General features: G+C 36.7%; 1 protein-coding gene across 1 annotated transcript in view; it reads left to right on the forward strand.

Moving 5' to 3' along the window:
• Window positions 1-8,366: 8,366 nt before the first annotated feature.
• Window positions 8,367-13,828, forward strand: part of LOC107566977 (NACHT, LRR and PYD domains-containing protein 3-like) — a 37,993-nt gene continuing 32,531 nt past the window's right edge. The window contains exon 1 of the mRNA XM_016252556.1: window positions 8,367-8,468. Coding sequence (XP_016108042.1) covers window positions 8,392-8,468 — 77 coding nt within the window. The 5' untranslated portion in view covers window positions 8,367-8,391. The remainder of the gene's footprint in view (window positions 8,469-13,828) is intronic.

Consider the following 13,828-nt stretch of genomic DNA (forward strand, 5'->3'; position numbering starts at 1 on the left):
TTTCAGAATGCTGTGAGCCAAAGCTTAGGCCTACAATTTCTATCATAATTATTGGTAAGTTGTCATATTAATATCTTGACATTAGATGTGTGTGTGTGTGTGTGTGTGTTATATTTATGGTCAAACTCAATCAAGAGTTTACTGCAAGGTATACTCGAGGCATCAGGCAGTTAATGTATAAATAACACTTGTCATATAATGTATTACAAATTCATTTGAAATATGAATCTATGCAGGTTTTATGAGGTTTCTCAACATTCACATCGAGGTCAACGTCTGTTATATTTTGTATTTCCCCCAGTGTCGTATCAACAGGTTGGTTGGGGCCTTCACAGGAAATGGGGGCATAGATACTGTTTTCTCTAGCTTCAAACCCGATTCCTTTATTGTTTTCTCTGCAGCAGAGTAGAGTCTTCTCTGAGGGTTGTGGTAACAGAGTAGTGCGTAGAACAATATATGAGATTACTATTTACAAAATAAATACTGAACGACGGCATTTCTAGGTTCTTTTTGCACCCCAGAAATGAATTGCATAATATTCTATGGGCATTTCATTCAAATTAAGATCTGGCCTATTAAACAAAGTCGGTTACCCAGCTAGGTTTGAGTTTACTTTGAGCAAACTCTAGTTGGTTTCAATATGCTTTTTTTTTTAGCTGTGTTCATCGCCATGGTAAATTATCATGTTTCATGCTAACCCACTCCAGAGCAGGTTTTATTCTAGGTAAGGGATTGTAAACCAAACTGGACCAATCAGCTGTGAGCAAACATGTATCTGACAAAATATGGTCACTGCTAATAATTTAGTATATATTATATCCCTAATGCATTACACATATCAATTCTATTCTGACCATTAATATTAAGCTTTTAATTTAAATTAACATACATTTATAGATATGAATACAGGCTTTTCGATTATACAGTATAAAGCTTTTAAAATGGCTAAACATTGGTCTTTTATGCTCTTTGTGAACCTATTTAAATTACTCATTAAATAACTTCAGTTTCACTTGCCTTAATATAGATATTCTTTTTTAGCTGTCTTCTTAACTTTTTTTCTGCAACAGCAGTTTTTTCCTGCCTTGAAAATGCCTTTGAATTCATAATAGTGTAGCAAGTCTGAAAAAGTGTGTTATGCTGTCAGGTGTGATTTAAGTCAAATATGTTCTGTTCCTGTGTTTTGTGTTCTTTTTGCATGGGGGTTTTAAGGGGTAGGTGTTCTTCTGAAGAACGAGTCTGCGCACTCGTGGGTGGGTGGAGTCTGGGGGAAAGGTTCTGGAAGTTTGTGAGTTCAGAGAGAGGAGAGCTCAAGTGTTGGGTTTGCCTCGGGCGCTCTCGTAAATAAAAAGCAAGCTAAAAACCGTCCAGTTGTCGTTTCACTGACTGGATCGCTACACTATCTTTCATAACAATCTCTTAATCTTCAGCAGAGAAGTGAATATCACGACTCTCTCATGAGAAGAATCAAGCTGATGCAGCATTGCCAACTCTCACGAATCTGGCATAAGACACACGCTTTCAGGCTCTGTCTCATGCTGCGCTGCCCAAGTAAATCTCACACCAAATTAAAAAAGCCAACATGCTTGTGAATCATGACATCAACAGCTTGTAACAAATATGTCCATTTACTTCAAGATAGCCATACATTTAATGACCATAGCATTTTAGTTAGATCTTTAGTTAGCATCTATGAGAGGAGTATATTACATATTTATTATATTTTTTACTCTTATATCATTAAAATATTATAATATTATTGTTATAAGAACAGTATTATATTCATTTGAGTTGTTAATTTTAACATTTAATAGCCAGCTGACAGAGCTCCCTGATTGTTTACAGCATTAGTTGAGAGATTTTTTTTCCTTGAGAAAAATGAACATCAAGCTACTGTACCTGAAATTTATCCAAATGAATTGAATATTGAAACCAGATCAGAATCAAATCAAAAGTTGATCTGAAATCATGAAATTTGTCCCACTTTAACAGGTCACTGTAGCACTGTTCATTAGATTAAAACACCCTGGCTTCTTTATACTTTTATCAGATAATGTGTTTTTTGCTTTTAAAACAACTTATTAATTTTAGATTATGTCACAGAAAATGGGAAAATGTCATTAAGTGCTTAAACCAACCTTTTACTTTCAAACTCAATCACACACACACACACACACACACACACACACACACCTCCATAGGCGTAATGGTTTTTATTCTGTACATACTTTATTTTCTATACCCTTACACTAACCCACCCCTCATGAAAAACGTCTCAGGTTACTTATGTAACCATGGTTCCCTGAGTAGGGAACGAGACACTGCGTCCTCTAGGGGTCGCTATGGGGAACGCCTCGTCGTGACCCGTGTCTGAAGCATACATTGAAAAAACACCAACTCGTTGGCCGGCGACAGCCATGACGTCACTACCGGTGCGACTCCATAGGTGACGTGTTTATATATTTATATATATATATATATTGTATGTAGACTTCTAGTACTTACACATCTTTATTAATCATTTATTTATTATTTCCCCATGTTTTTGCTGTGCTAAATCTAAAGTTGATACTAATTATCATCTGTAAATGTTTATAAACATGTACTATTAATCATTTAGAACCTTTATGGGAATTTGGAACCTTTCCAGCTACTGTAACAAAGTTTGAGTAAAGGGTGATTAGCTGAGAGTATTTATATTCTTGCTAAAGACAAAAAACAAGACATAATAGCAACAAGAACATCATATCTTAAGAGAAGAGCTTTGCGTTGGTTAAAATATGATTTCAGAATTACAATTAACAAACCAGTCAAAAACATTTTTATCATATGGTATTAGGTAACAGTGAATCTAAGCAAACGTCCTTGTTCTTTGCAACAGTATTATTGTTGAAACTAAATATATAGGTGACGTGTTTATATATTTATATATATATATATATATTGTATGTAGACTTCTAGTACTTACACATCTTTATTAATAATTTATTTATTATTTCCCCATGTTTTTGCTGTGCTAAATCTAAAGTTGATACTAATTATCATCTGTAAATGTTTATAAACATGTACTATTAATCATTTAGAACCTTTATGGGAATTTGGAACCTTTCCAGCTACTGTAACAAAGTTTGAGTAAAGGGTGATTAGCTGAGAGTATTTATATTCTTGCTAAAGACAAAAAACAAGACATAATAGCAACAAGAACATCATATCTTAAGAGAAGAGCTTTGCGTTGGTTAAAATATGATTTCAGAATTACAATTAACAAACCAGTCAAAAACATTTTTATCATATGGTATTAGGTAACAGTGAATCTAAGCAAACGTCCTTGTTCTTTGCAACAGTATTATTGTTGAAACAAGACAAAAGTCAAACCTGCTTCTTGTATCGTCTTGGGATATCATGAAGTATTCTTCCTAGTGCTCCCTTTTATATAAAAAAAAAATTATATATATATAAGCAAACAAATAAAACAAGATTGTTTGGTGTTTTTATGTCATCAGCAAGAATATAAATACTCTCAACTAATAACCCTTTACTCAAACTTTGTTATAATAGCTGAAAGTCCTATCGCCATAAAGATACTACTTGATTATTAGTAGGTTTTCAAATGATGAATAGTTAATGTTAAAATGATTTGTAAATGTGTAAGCAGTAAAAGTCTGTTCTTATGAGAGCACCTGGAGATTTGGTTTGGTGCTCACCCTGCAAGTAGTGTGACCATTAAATGTAACTATTAAAAATATATATATATATATATTTCACATTATTTATTTAGTTTTTAAATAAAATAATAAACAAAAAAAGTGCAATAATACTATTATTTTGTCAAATAAATAAATTAGTATTAAATAAAAATACAATTATTTTATAGTGCACTTAAATAATAAAATACTAATATTTACATATTTATTTTCATTTATTTATTTCTTTATATGAATTATCATAATTTTCAAAACTAAAATCAGCAAGCTTTTATTTTGGTGGGTTGTCGGCAATTAAGTATAGGCCTATATGCCACCAGTTTTAAAAGTGCTTCAGAGAATGAAATGTCACAGTTTCGCGTTTTGCTCTGAAACTGGCAGCACCGAGCCGAGATTTATGCTTTCAGTTCTAATGGAAATCTTATACAGTATTACAGTTAAGTCAGTCTAAAACGGTGATTGCGCATCAACAGTCCCTTATGAAAATTAACCATGGTTTTACAACAAATAAAATAAAATAAAAAACATGGTAACTATAGTTAAACCATGGTAACCACAAATTAATGGTTTTGCTCCATTAACCATAGTTTAACCATGATATTTGTAGTAAACCTGTGGTTATACAAATTATAATCAATACACCAAAAATCCATGGTTACTACACTTGAAAAACCATGGTTAATTTTCGTAAGGGGTTGTCAACAATGTTGGTACATAAATGAGTGGTCTGAACATATTTAACCAGCGTAGTTTTTATTTCAGTCGTGTATGCGCACTTGTGCACTACTTATGTGCATCCTTGTTTATATACACAAGAAAACCAAGGCTAACAAGGGACAGGCAGAGGTGATTAGTTGCTATGGTTACTAACAAGTGTGGCTATGGAGCCAAACAAGACAGCACAAGGAACAAGGCAAACAGGAATTAAACAGAGGAAGGGAACAGACAAAATTGAAACCAAAAACACTACAACTTAAAAGTCCTTATATAAAAGACAGGGGAACACAAGACATGAATGTAACAGAGCCTCCTTTAACAAACACACACTTAAGTCCAGGAGGGAGGTGGACCAAAGGTTGATCAGGAGAAGGGATGGAAGGCCAGGCCCGTGAGGTTGAAGAGGGTCCGGAGACAGAGGTGGAACAGGTAGCCAGGATGGAGCTGGAGGAACTGGTGACCAGGGCAGAGTTAGGGGCCGTTCACATGTCGCGCCTAAAAACGCGTGGAAAACGCTAGGCGCGCCGCTTTCTGCTTTTTTTCCAAAGCGTTCGGGCGCTTGCGCTCCGGAGGCGTCTACAATTGCTAAGCAACCATGACCTCCGCTCTCCATGAAGACTTGGGAGTTTCAGCAAAGGATAAATGGATTTGCAGCACTAAAAATCGCTTGCAGTAGCTCTGCTACTAAATTTATTTAAAAATGGCTGTCCCTGTACAGCTATGATCAGCTGTTCCTTCATCTTGACTGAGCTTTCAATGTTGTTACGGGAAAGGATGAAGCTGATTGGTTGGTTCTTGTCACATGACCCGCGGTGCGCTTTCGGCATTCTGAAAAGTTGAAATGTTTTCATCTCTATGCGGCGCGAAAGCGCCTTAAAAAAATTAGCTTCCATTATGAGCGCGCCTGCCGCGCGCCTTCATTTGAAATAACGAACTTGAGCGTGCAAAAAACGCGATATGTGAATGCCCCCTTAGAGATCAAGAAGGAGCTGGCAGAGAAGGTGACCAGGGCAGAGCAGGAGGCCAGGGTGGAGAGAGGCACAGACCTTGTTACATGACAAGCTATGTTTCCATCCACCTATTTTTATGCGCATTTTGGATTATCGCATAAAAAACCGCTGGATGGAAACGCCAAGATGCGCATAAATTCTAAAAGTGCGATTAAAAAACGTATGCGCACAACTGAGTAGGATAAACTTTTTATCCGATAAGAAAAAATGTGCATAAACTACGATGGAAACACATTTACCAAATAAATTCCACCATGCGCATTGAAAAAATCATGTGACTTTGCACTATGAGACGGGATAAATTGACTAACCAGCGGACCGATCTCGTTCATAACATCTATATGTTGTTTTGGTCGTTCTGAAATGCCTGAGGAAAGTCTGTCATCAAAGTATTTCTGTATAATTACTGTCTTACCTGACTGCGTTCCCAAACAGCAGGCATCCACCTCTAAAAGCAATGACTGCAGTTATTGTGTTACGTCTGCTCTCTCTGAAGCGCAAGTCATTTATTACATATGAAAATTATTATATTCAGTGGCTTCTCCTAGTTTTCTTAGATATGTTTAGTGCCAGTTTATCAGGAAGTGACGATTTTGTTCTCTTTGAATCGTTGAATGGAAATGGTGCTTTATTCGCAAATGTTTTATGCGATATTCCAGGTTGGCGCATAAGTTAAATTTGCGTCTTTGGATGGAAACATAGCTACAGGCAGACAGTTTGAGAATGGCCTGGCTTCCGTGGCCGTGACAGGACAGGCAGAGGGTCAATCATTATGTTCAATAAATTAATTCGTAAGTATTTACAAGCATATTATCTCATATTTGTAGCTATTTGATTTAACTAATAATCTGTTAAACATTATTTTAAAGGAGGGTGAAAAAACATTTCAGTAATCACATTTTGTTGCTTTGCAGCCTGAAACGAAGACGGACACAGTTTTGGTTTTATCCAGCTGTATTTACTCAGTGCAACTTATAAAATCCAAGTGAAAGATGTAACACCAGCAAGTCAGAAAAAAATAAAATAAAAAACAGAATCACTGAGTTGGAAAAAGGATCAGCTCCTTCCTAAAAATGATTTGTAAACTCAGTCAGGAGTAGCTAATCACCTTCTCAATGGCACACAAAGCCATCTGACTTTCAACTGTGATCAGATGTGCTCATTTTGATTAGCTCAGCATGAAAAGAGCTTTCCTGGAGCGTTTCAGTCCTTGATAGTGCAGCTGAAGCAAACAATCAACTATGGGTGGCAAGGCACTGTCAAAAGATCTCCGGGATGAAGTTGTGGACAGACACAAGTCAGGAGATGGAGACAGAAACATTTCAAAGGCTTTATCAATGTCTAGAAGCACATTGAAGTCTATTATTAAGAAGTGGAAGGTATTTGGTACAACACAGACCCTCTCTGGATCAGGATGCCGCTCCAAACTGGATAAAAGAGCCAGGAGGAAACTGGTCAGAGAGGCGACCAAGGCTGCATTTACACTGCAGATTTTTTGACTATATCCAATTTTTTTGACGACCCGCTTGCACGTTCTTTTAAAAGTGACCCGTATCCGATATCTGCATTTACACTACACAGGCTTAACTTGACGTGGCTCAACGCATTAGACAGTGATATTAAAAGACCAAACTCTGCACACACTATTAATAAAGCATGCTTTGTATCGATAAGCAGATAAGATTTAACGCGAATGAATAGAGTCTCCACAACAGTTAGCAATAGATTGAATTGCACTCAGCATGATTTTAAAAGCAACACATTTCAGCACCAGATCGCCTCTTATTTAACACAAACAAAAATAATGAATGCTCTGCTAGTCAAATAGAGATGTTTCATTTGTAATAGATATATCTGTACAGCGAGATGTTTCAAAAACATTTGACATCCAACTCGCATTAGCAGGGGAATATTCGCTCTGTCCACTTTACATGGTAGGCACAAATGCATGTATCCGATTCATATCAGATTAATTTCCACATATGAATGAGGCCTGAAACCGATCTGAGAATATCTTAATCGGCCATGTGCTTTTTTTCTACTTACACATTCATGGGCCATGTCCGATCTGTGCCACATGAGAGGAAAAAAATCGGAATTGGGTCACTTAAACCATGTAGTGTAAATGCGGCCCAAGAGGCCTACAGCAACTCTGAAGCAGCTGCAGGAATTTATGACAAAGAGTGGTCATTGTGTGCATGTGACAATAATATCACAAGGTGCCAAAACGCACCTTGAAGATTCTGAGGCAGATGAGACTAAAATTTTATTATTTGGCCTCAACACCAAACGATATGTCTGGCGGAAATCCAATACAGCTCACATCCAAATAACAGCATTCCTCCAGTAAAGCATGGAGGTGGTAAGATCCTGTTATGGGTGTTTCTCTGCAGCAGGGACTGGAGCACTTGTCAGGATAGAAGGAAACATGGAGGGGGGAAAATACAGTCAAATTCTTGAGGAAAATCTGCTGCTCTCTGCCAGAAATTTGTCAATGGGAAGAAGGTTTACCTTCCAGCATGACAATGACATAGAGCACCCAGTGGTTGAAGGAGAAAAGGCTGAATGTCCTTGCATGGCCTAGTCAGAGCCCAGACTTGAAGCCCACTGAAAATCTGTGGAATGACTTGAAGACTGCAGTCCACAAATGCTCACCATCAGATTGAACTGAACTTGAGCAGTTCTGCAAAGAAGAGTGGGCAAATATTGCAATGTCTAGACATGCAAAGTTAGTAGCGACATATCCCAAGAAACTAAAGGCTGTAATTAAAGCAAAAGGGGTGATACTTTTTCCAACTCAGTGATTCTGTTTTTTATTTATTTAATTTTTTTCTGACATGTTGGTGTTACATCTTTCACTTGGATGTTGCACTGAGTAAAATACAGCTGGATAAACCAAAAAGTGTGTCCATCTTCATTTCAGGCTGCAAAGCAACACAATGTGCTTATTTTAAAGGAGGATGATTCTTTTCTATACGCACTGTACATATAATGGAGAGAATAAGCATATTTGGCCTGCTGTCCTCTGGGAATTGAGGTGAGAAAAGCGGCGATATATAGACTTCCTCTGATGCGAATTGGTTGGATTATCTGAAAATATTTGTTAAATGTTTTGTGAAAACTTTGTTAAAGTAAACTTCATAAAGAATAGGAAAAAAGCAATGCTAGTCAAAGTGCTATCTTGTAAATTTAGTTACTGGATAAAATATGATAACTTGAGTAATTGAATGGTATTCAAAAACTCTTTCTGTTCTTTGAAGATCAGCATTTTTCCAGACAAATGGCAGCATTTGCTATCTGACCTAAAACATTATGGCTCGGTTTCACAAACGGGGCTTAGCTTAAGCCAGGACTAGGCCTTAGTTAAATTAAGATATTTAAGCAACTTTTACAAAAATGCCATAGAAGAAAACATTACAGGTGTGCATCTTGACACAGAACAATGACACTGACATATTTTAAGATATGTCAGAGCAAGATATTTTCAGTTGAGACAGCTCAAACATGCATTTTAGTCTGGGACTAGCTTAAGCCTTGTCTGTGAAACCGGGGGTATATATATTAGATTATTATATATATAGTAAATCACATCATAATAAAACAAAATACATTGTAGATTTCTACACTTAAACTAGAACATTGACACAAACAAAATGAGTGAAAAATACACTGCACTTTGAAAATTATGATATGTTAATCATTTAAGTTGCTAATACACACCATTTCTCTCCAAGGCTGTCACAGGTGAATCAAAAGTCAGCCGCAGTGTTTGCAGAAAAGTGTCTGCAGATTTGTCAATGGGAATGCTAACAACTAAAACACACTAGCTAAACTAACATTAATTAATAAACTTATATTTTACGAACAGCTAACTTTTTTAAACTTGTAAAAATGTACGTAACAGTTGCTAAGTACCAGTTAGCAGTTTACCGAGATAGCTAGACTAATCTTACAACATAAACCAACTCAAATATATATATACATTAAAGGGATAGTTCACCCAAAAATGAAAATTTGATGTTTATCTGCTTACCCCCAGGGCATCCAAGATGTAGGTGACTTTGTTTCTTCAGTAGAACACAAACTGAGATTTTTAACTCGAACCGTTGCAGTCTGTCAGTCATATAATGGAGGTGAATGGGAATCACGGCTTTGAGAGTCAAAAAAACATACACAAACAAAACCAAATGAAACCCTGCGGCTCGTGACGATACATTGATGTGTAAAGACACAAAACGATCGGTCTGTGCAATGTATACATATACATTAATACATTAAAGTACATAAAGTACACTTTTTTAAAGCAGGTCCTCAAACCAACCACACGCTCCACACTTCACCACAATGGTAACTTGCACAAAATACACCAATAGAAAGTCATTCACAATGCCCACCTAATAGAGTATTAGACATGCACTGAAAAAAAAAAAGTAATTCATCCAATTAAAACAATTTTGGGTAATGGTTCACTTGAGCCAATGAAAAATAAATAACTTGCCCTAAACAATATTTTCTTTGTCTATGAAAACTATTTTTACTTTATAAACTTGGCACAAAATATATTTTTCTTGTTGAAGAAAGTCAATTAATTTAAATTCTATTTTTGATCTAAACAAAAAGATATAGATTTAATCAAAACAAAAATTATCATTTAAAAAATAATATTAGAAATTATTTTTCGCCAATAAAATAGATATAGATTGAATTAAACAATTGTTTCTCATTTAAGAAATATGTATTAGAAATTATTTGCTTTATCCAGTCAAACAGATATAGATTTAATTAAACAATTATTTCTCATTTTTTTAAATAAAAGTTAATAGAAATGTTTTATTTTAAACAAACAAAAACATATGGATTTAATAAAAGATGATTACATTAAGGGACATTACTTAATATTTAATCTTATCCAAAATCTAAAATCTAAAAAAAACAATAATTTTCATTACATCAACATTTATTAACTTCCACACATCCAAAATTTCAGTACTCAAGTGTCAGATTTTTGACTTCTGAGAGCTGGCAAACGTTGACCTTATGAAAAAGTCTCCCTATTATTTCATTTTACTAAAAATTGCATAAAATAACACTATTTCAACATTTTCTCTCCCCATATCCCATCCTGTACAAAGCATGATGGGAAGTGTAAAACTTATTTTGAGGTACTTGATTGAAACATGTTCTTTCAAAATTAAAACTTCAGAGTTAAACCAAAAAGTAACCATTTCAAGTCAGTTTAACATGATGCAGTCATGTTTGAATGCGAAACCTGATACAATGGTGTTAAATCAAAATGATTTGTTTAAATAAAGTGAACAGCATCAAAAAAATAATTTTTTTGTCAACTGGTAAGCTACCTCTGGGAACTGCAGATGATAATATGGTCTAGCTTGTTCCTGTTTATAAAATTATAAATGGGTAAAGTCACAGTTAACCCTTTCACACAAAAGTTTAAAACATTCTAGCTGAACCCCCAGCACAAGATTTTTAAGGAGATTATTATTTTAGAACTTTCCATGGCAATGTTTTATGCTTGTCATGTGACACACCGCAGCCACAATAGCACTGTATGGCTTATTTATTGTTTTATCTCCTTTTTCCTTTTTTGTTCAAAATATTCACTGGTTAACTTGTTAAGCATATAATGAACTATCGTCTCAGGTTACTTATGTAACCATGGTTCCCTGAGTAGGGAACGAGACGCTGCATCCTCTAGGGGTTGCTATGGGGAACGCCTCGTCGTGACCCGTGTCACTGACGCCCTGTCTGGATCACATCCCTTAGGTCTTTTACTTACCTTCCTTTGACCCGCGATTCTTCCTACTCCTACACGCGGGCGGGGAGGAGCGCGAGCCGCGACACTAGCCTTCTGAGCCAATCTAATGTATTTCGGGAGAAGTGGATGAATTTATGTGTTGTCAAGCAAACAAATCAAAAGTAAGTGACCAGTTAACTGGGAGAAGAATAGTGTCACAACTGACTGCATATAAATGCACAAAGATGAATCACAGGGTATCTTCAGAAAAGCACAGGCATGACAAATGAGAAGTGAAAACACAGCAACTAAAAATACTAAGGAAAGCACGTTGATGGGCTGAGGTGGAGCGATGGGAAAGCTTGTGGACATAAGACACAAAGCAGGGAAGCAGTACCTCGGTGTCCCAATCAATCAGTCAGTTCTCAGTGTCAAGCTTTACCAAGACTCTTACTGACATGGATGTTGCCGGCTCACACATGGAAAAATTCTACCAACTGTTCAGACATGGCAGAGGCTTGCTCTGCTCCTGGGTTCTCCTGAGTTCTCCTATTTCTAGTGGCTCAGTTCTGGCCAGCCTGAGTCTGGTTCTCGGATCTTGTGTCTCTCCTGGATGGCACTCCTTGGGAGATTCCTGTCCGGAGAGACCTCCTGACTAGTGCAGACCCCTGAATGCAGAGGTCAATCTATCACTAACTGAGGATGCTGAGACAATTCTGAGTTTCATCTACCTCTACAAGGAAATTGTATGCTTTGAAATGGCAGCTATTTGAGTCATGGTGTTTGAGTCACTTAAACCCAACCTAGTGCCCGGTTGGTACAATGCTGGAATCCCTCCAAGAGCACTTCTCAGTGGGGTTATCCCCTGCTTTGCTTAAGGTACATGAGGCCAATATTTCTGCTAGCCACGTACCTGTTGATGAAGTTTCTGTGAGTACCCTTACCAAAAAGTAGTATACTTCAAGTTTATTTTAGCAAGTATACTTAAGTAAAGTTCAAGTATATTTTTAAGTATACTTTATGTAATAAGTATACAAATATCAGTGTACTAGTAGTATACTTGTAAGTGTACTATTTCAATACTCCTTGGGACTAAATTGGCCCACTTTCTAGAATATAAGTACAACAGTAGTAAACTTTGAGTACACAACTAGTTTACATCAAAATGTTTAGTTTGTACTGCAACTATAGAAAGAAATAACATTTTGAACAAAAAGCTGAAAAAAGACTGTGAATTGGATTCAGAACGATAATCAAAACGTAGATAAAGTCGATCAACACCCCAAAGCTTGACAGTTATTATTACCTCTTCACTGGTCAACATTTTATTCCATAATGTTACACAGTTTTGATGCTGTTTTATGTCTGATGATCGTGTTAGATTACATGTGGAAGCATCTGTTGTTTTTCGGTTTCTTCTTCGCTTGTGTTTTTTTGGAAATTCTGTACAGAAGATGTGTACTAGCGCCCCCTACAGTATAACAATGAAAACACGTATTCTAGGAGCACAATTATAGCTAAAATATATTTAGGCTTTTTCTAAGTATAAGTCAAGTATACTTAAAGGCAGAGTAAGTGATTTCTGGTAGCCAATGTTGATATTTGAAATCACCAAAACAAACACGCCCCTACCCCGAAAGGGTCTTGCCCCTATTTTGATAGCTCCGCCCTACATGTACGTACGCAACCCAGGCAACGATTAGTTCTGTGAAACAAAGCAAAACCAATGTTACACAACATTTTATTCCATAATGTTACACAGTTTTGATGCTGTTTTATGTCTGATGATCGTGTTAGATTACATGTGGAAGCATCTGTTGTTTTTCGGTTTCTTCTTCGCTTGTGTTTTTTTGGAAATTCTGTACAGAAGATGTGTACTAGCGCCCCCTACAGTATAACAATGAAAACACGTATTCTAGGAGCACAATTATAGCTAAAATATATTTAGGCTTTTTCTAAGTATAAGTCAAGTATACTTAAAGGCAGAGTAAGTGATTTCTGGTAGCCAATGTTGATATTTGAAATCACCAAAACAAACACGCCCCTACCCCGAAAGGGTCTTGCCCCTATTTTGATAGCTCCGCCCTACATGTACGTACGCAACCCAGGCAACGATTAGTTCTGTGAAACAAAGCAAAACCAATGTTACACCGTGTCTACGGACGTGAGCGGCGCGGCGCAACAAATCCCAGACAGAAAACTGCTGCCGGGTTCTATTTATGACGTGCTGACACAAATTTCAAATGGTTTTTAACGGTCGTTTGATCGCGTCCAGTGTAGGCAGACTTTAGCTGTTGTAGACACGGTGTTACTCACTTATTGAGAAGAAACAAATCAACCTCGGCGTCCGATCGCAGGCTTCCGCTCCTTAAGTTCTCTCCAGCGCTGGAAAGCTGATCCGATATTTACACGGGTCCTACTTCTTGCCTTATCGTTATAGACGTTTTCCTCATTTGTTTTTTATCCGCCATCTCCATCTTTCTGTCGTTCGGCTAATGTCCGTCCCATGCACTGAACGCGCTCTCCTCCACATCACGAGTAGACACGCCCCTTATTGCTGATTGGCTACAAGTTTGTTTTGCTATTCGGCCCGAATCAGTTTTCTAAAGTGTTTTTGAAAAATTACATACCCTACCTTTAAT

The sequence above is a fragment of the Sinocyclocheilus grahami genome, unplaced genomic scaffold (assembly GCF_001515645.1).
Source record: "Sinocyclocheilus grahami isolate Dianchi unplaced genomic scaffold, SAMN03320097.WGS_v1.1 scaffold1119.1, whole genome shotgun sequence".
Taxonomy (NCBI): Eukaryota; Metazoa; Chordata; class Actinopteri; order Cypriniformes; family Cyprinidae; genus Sinocyclocheilus; species Sinocyclocheilus grahami.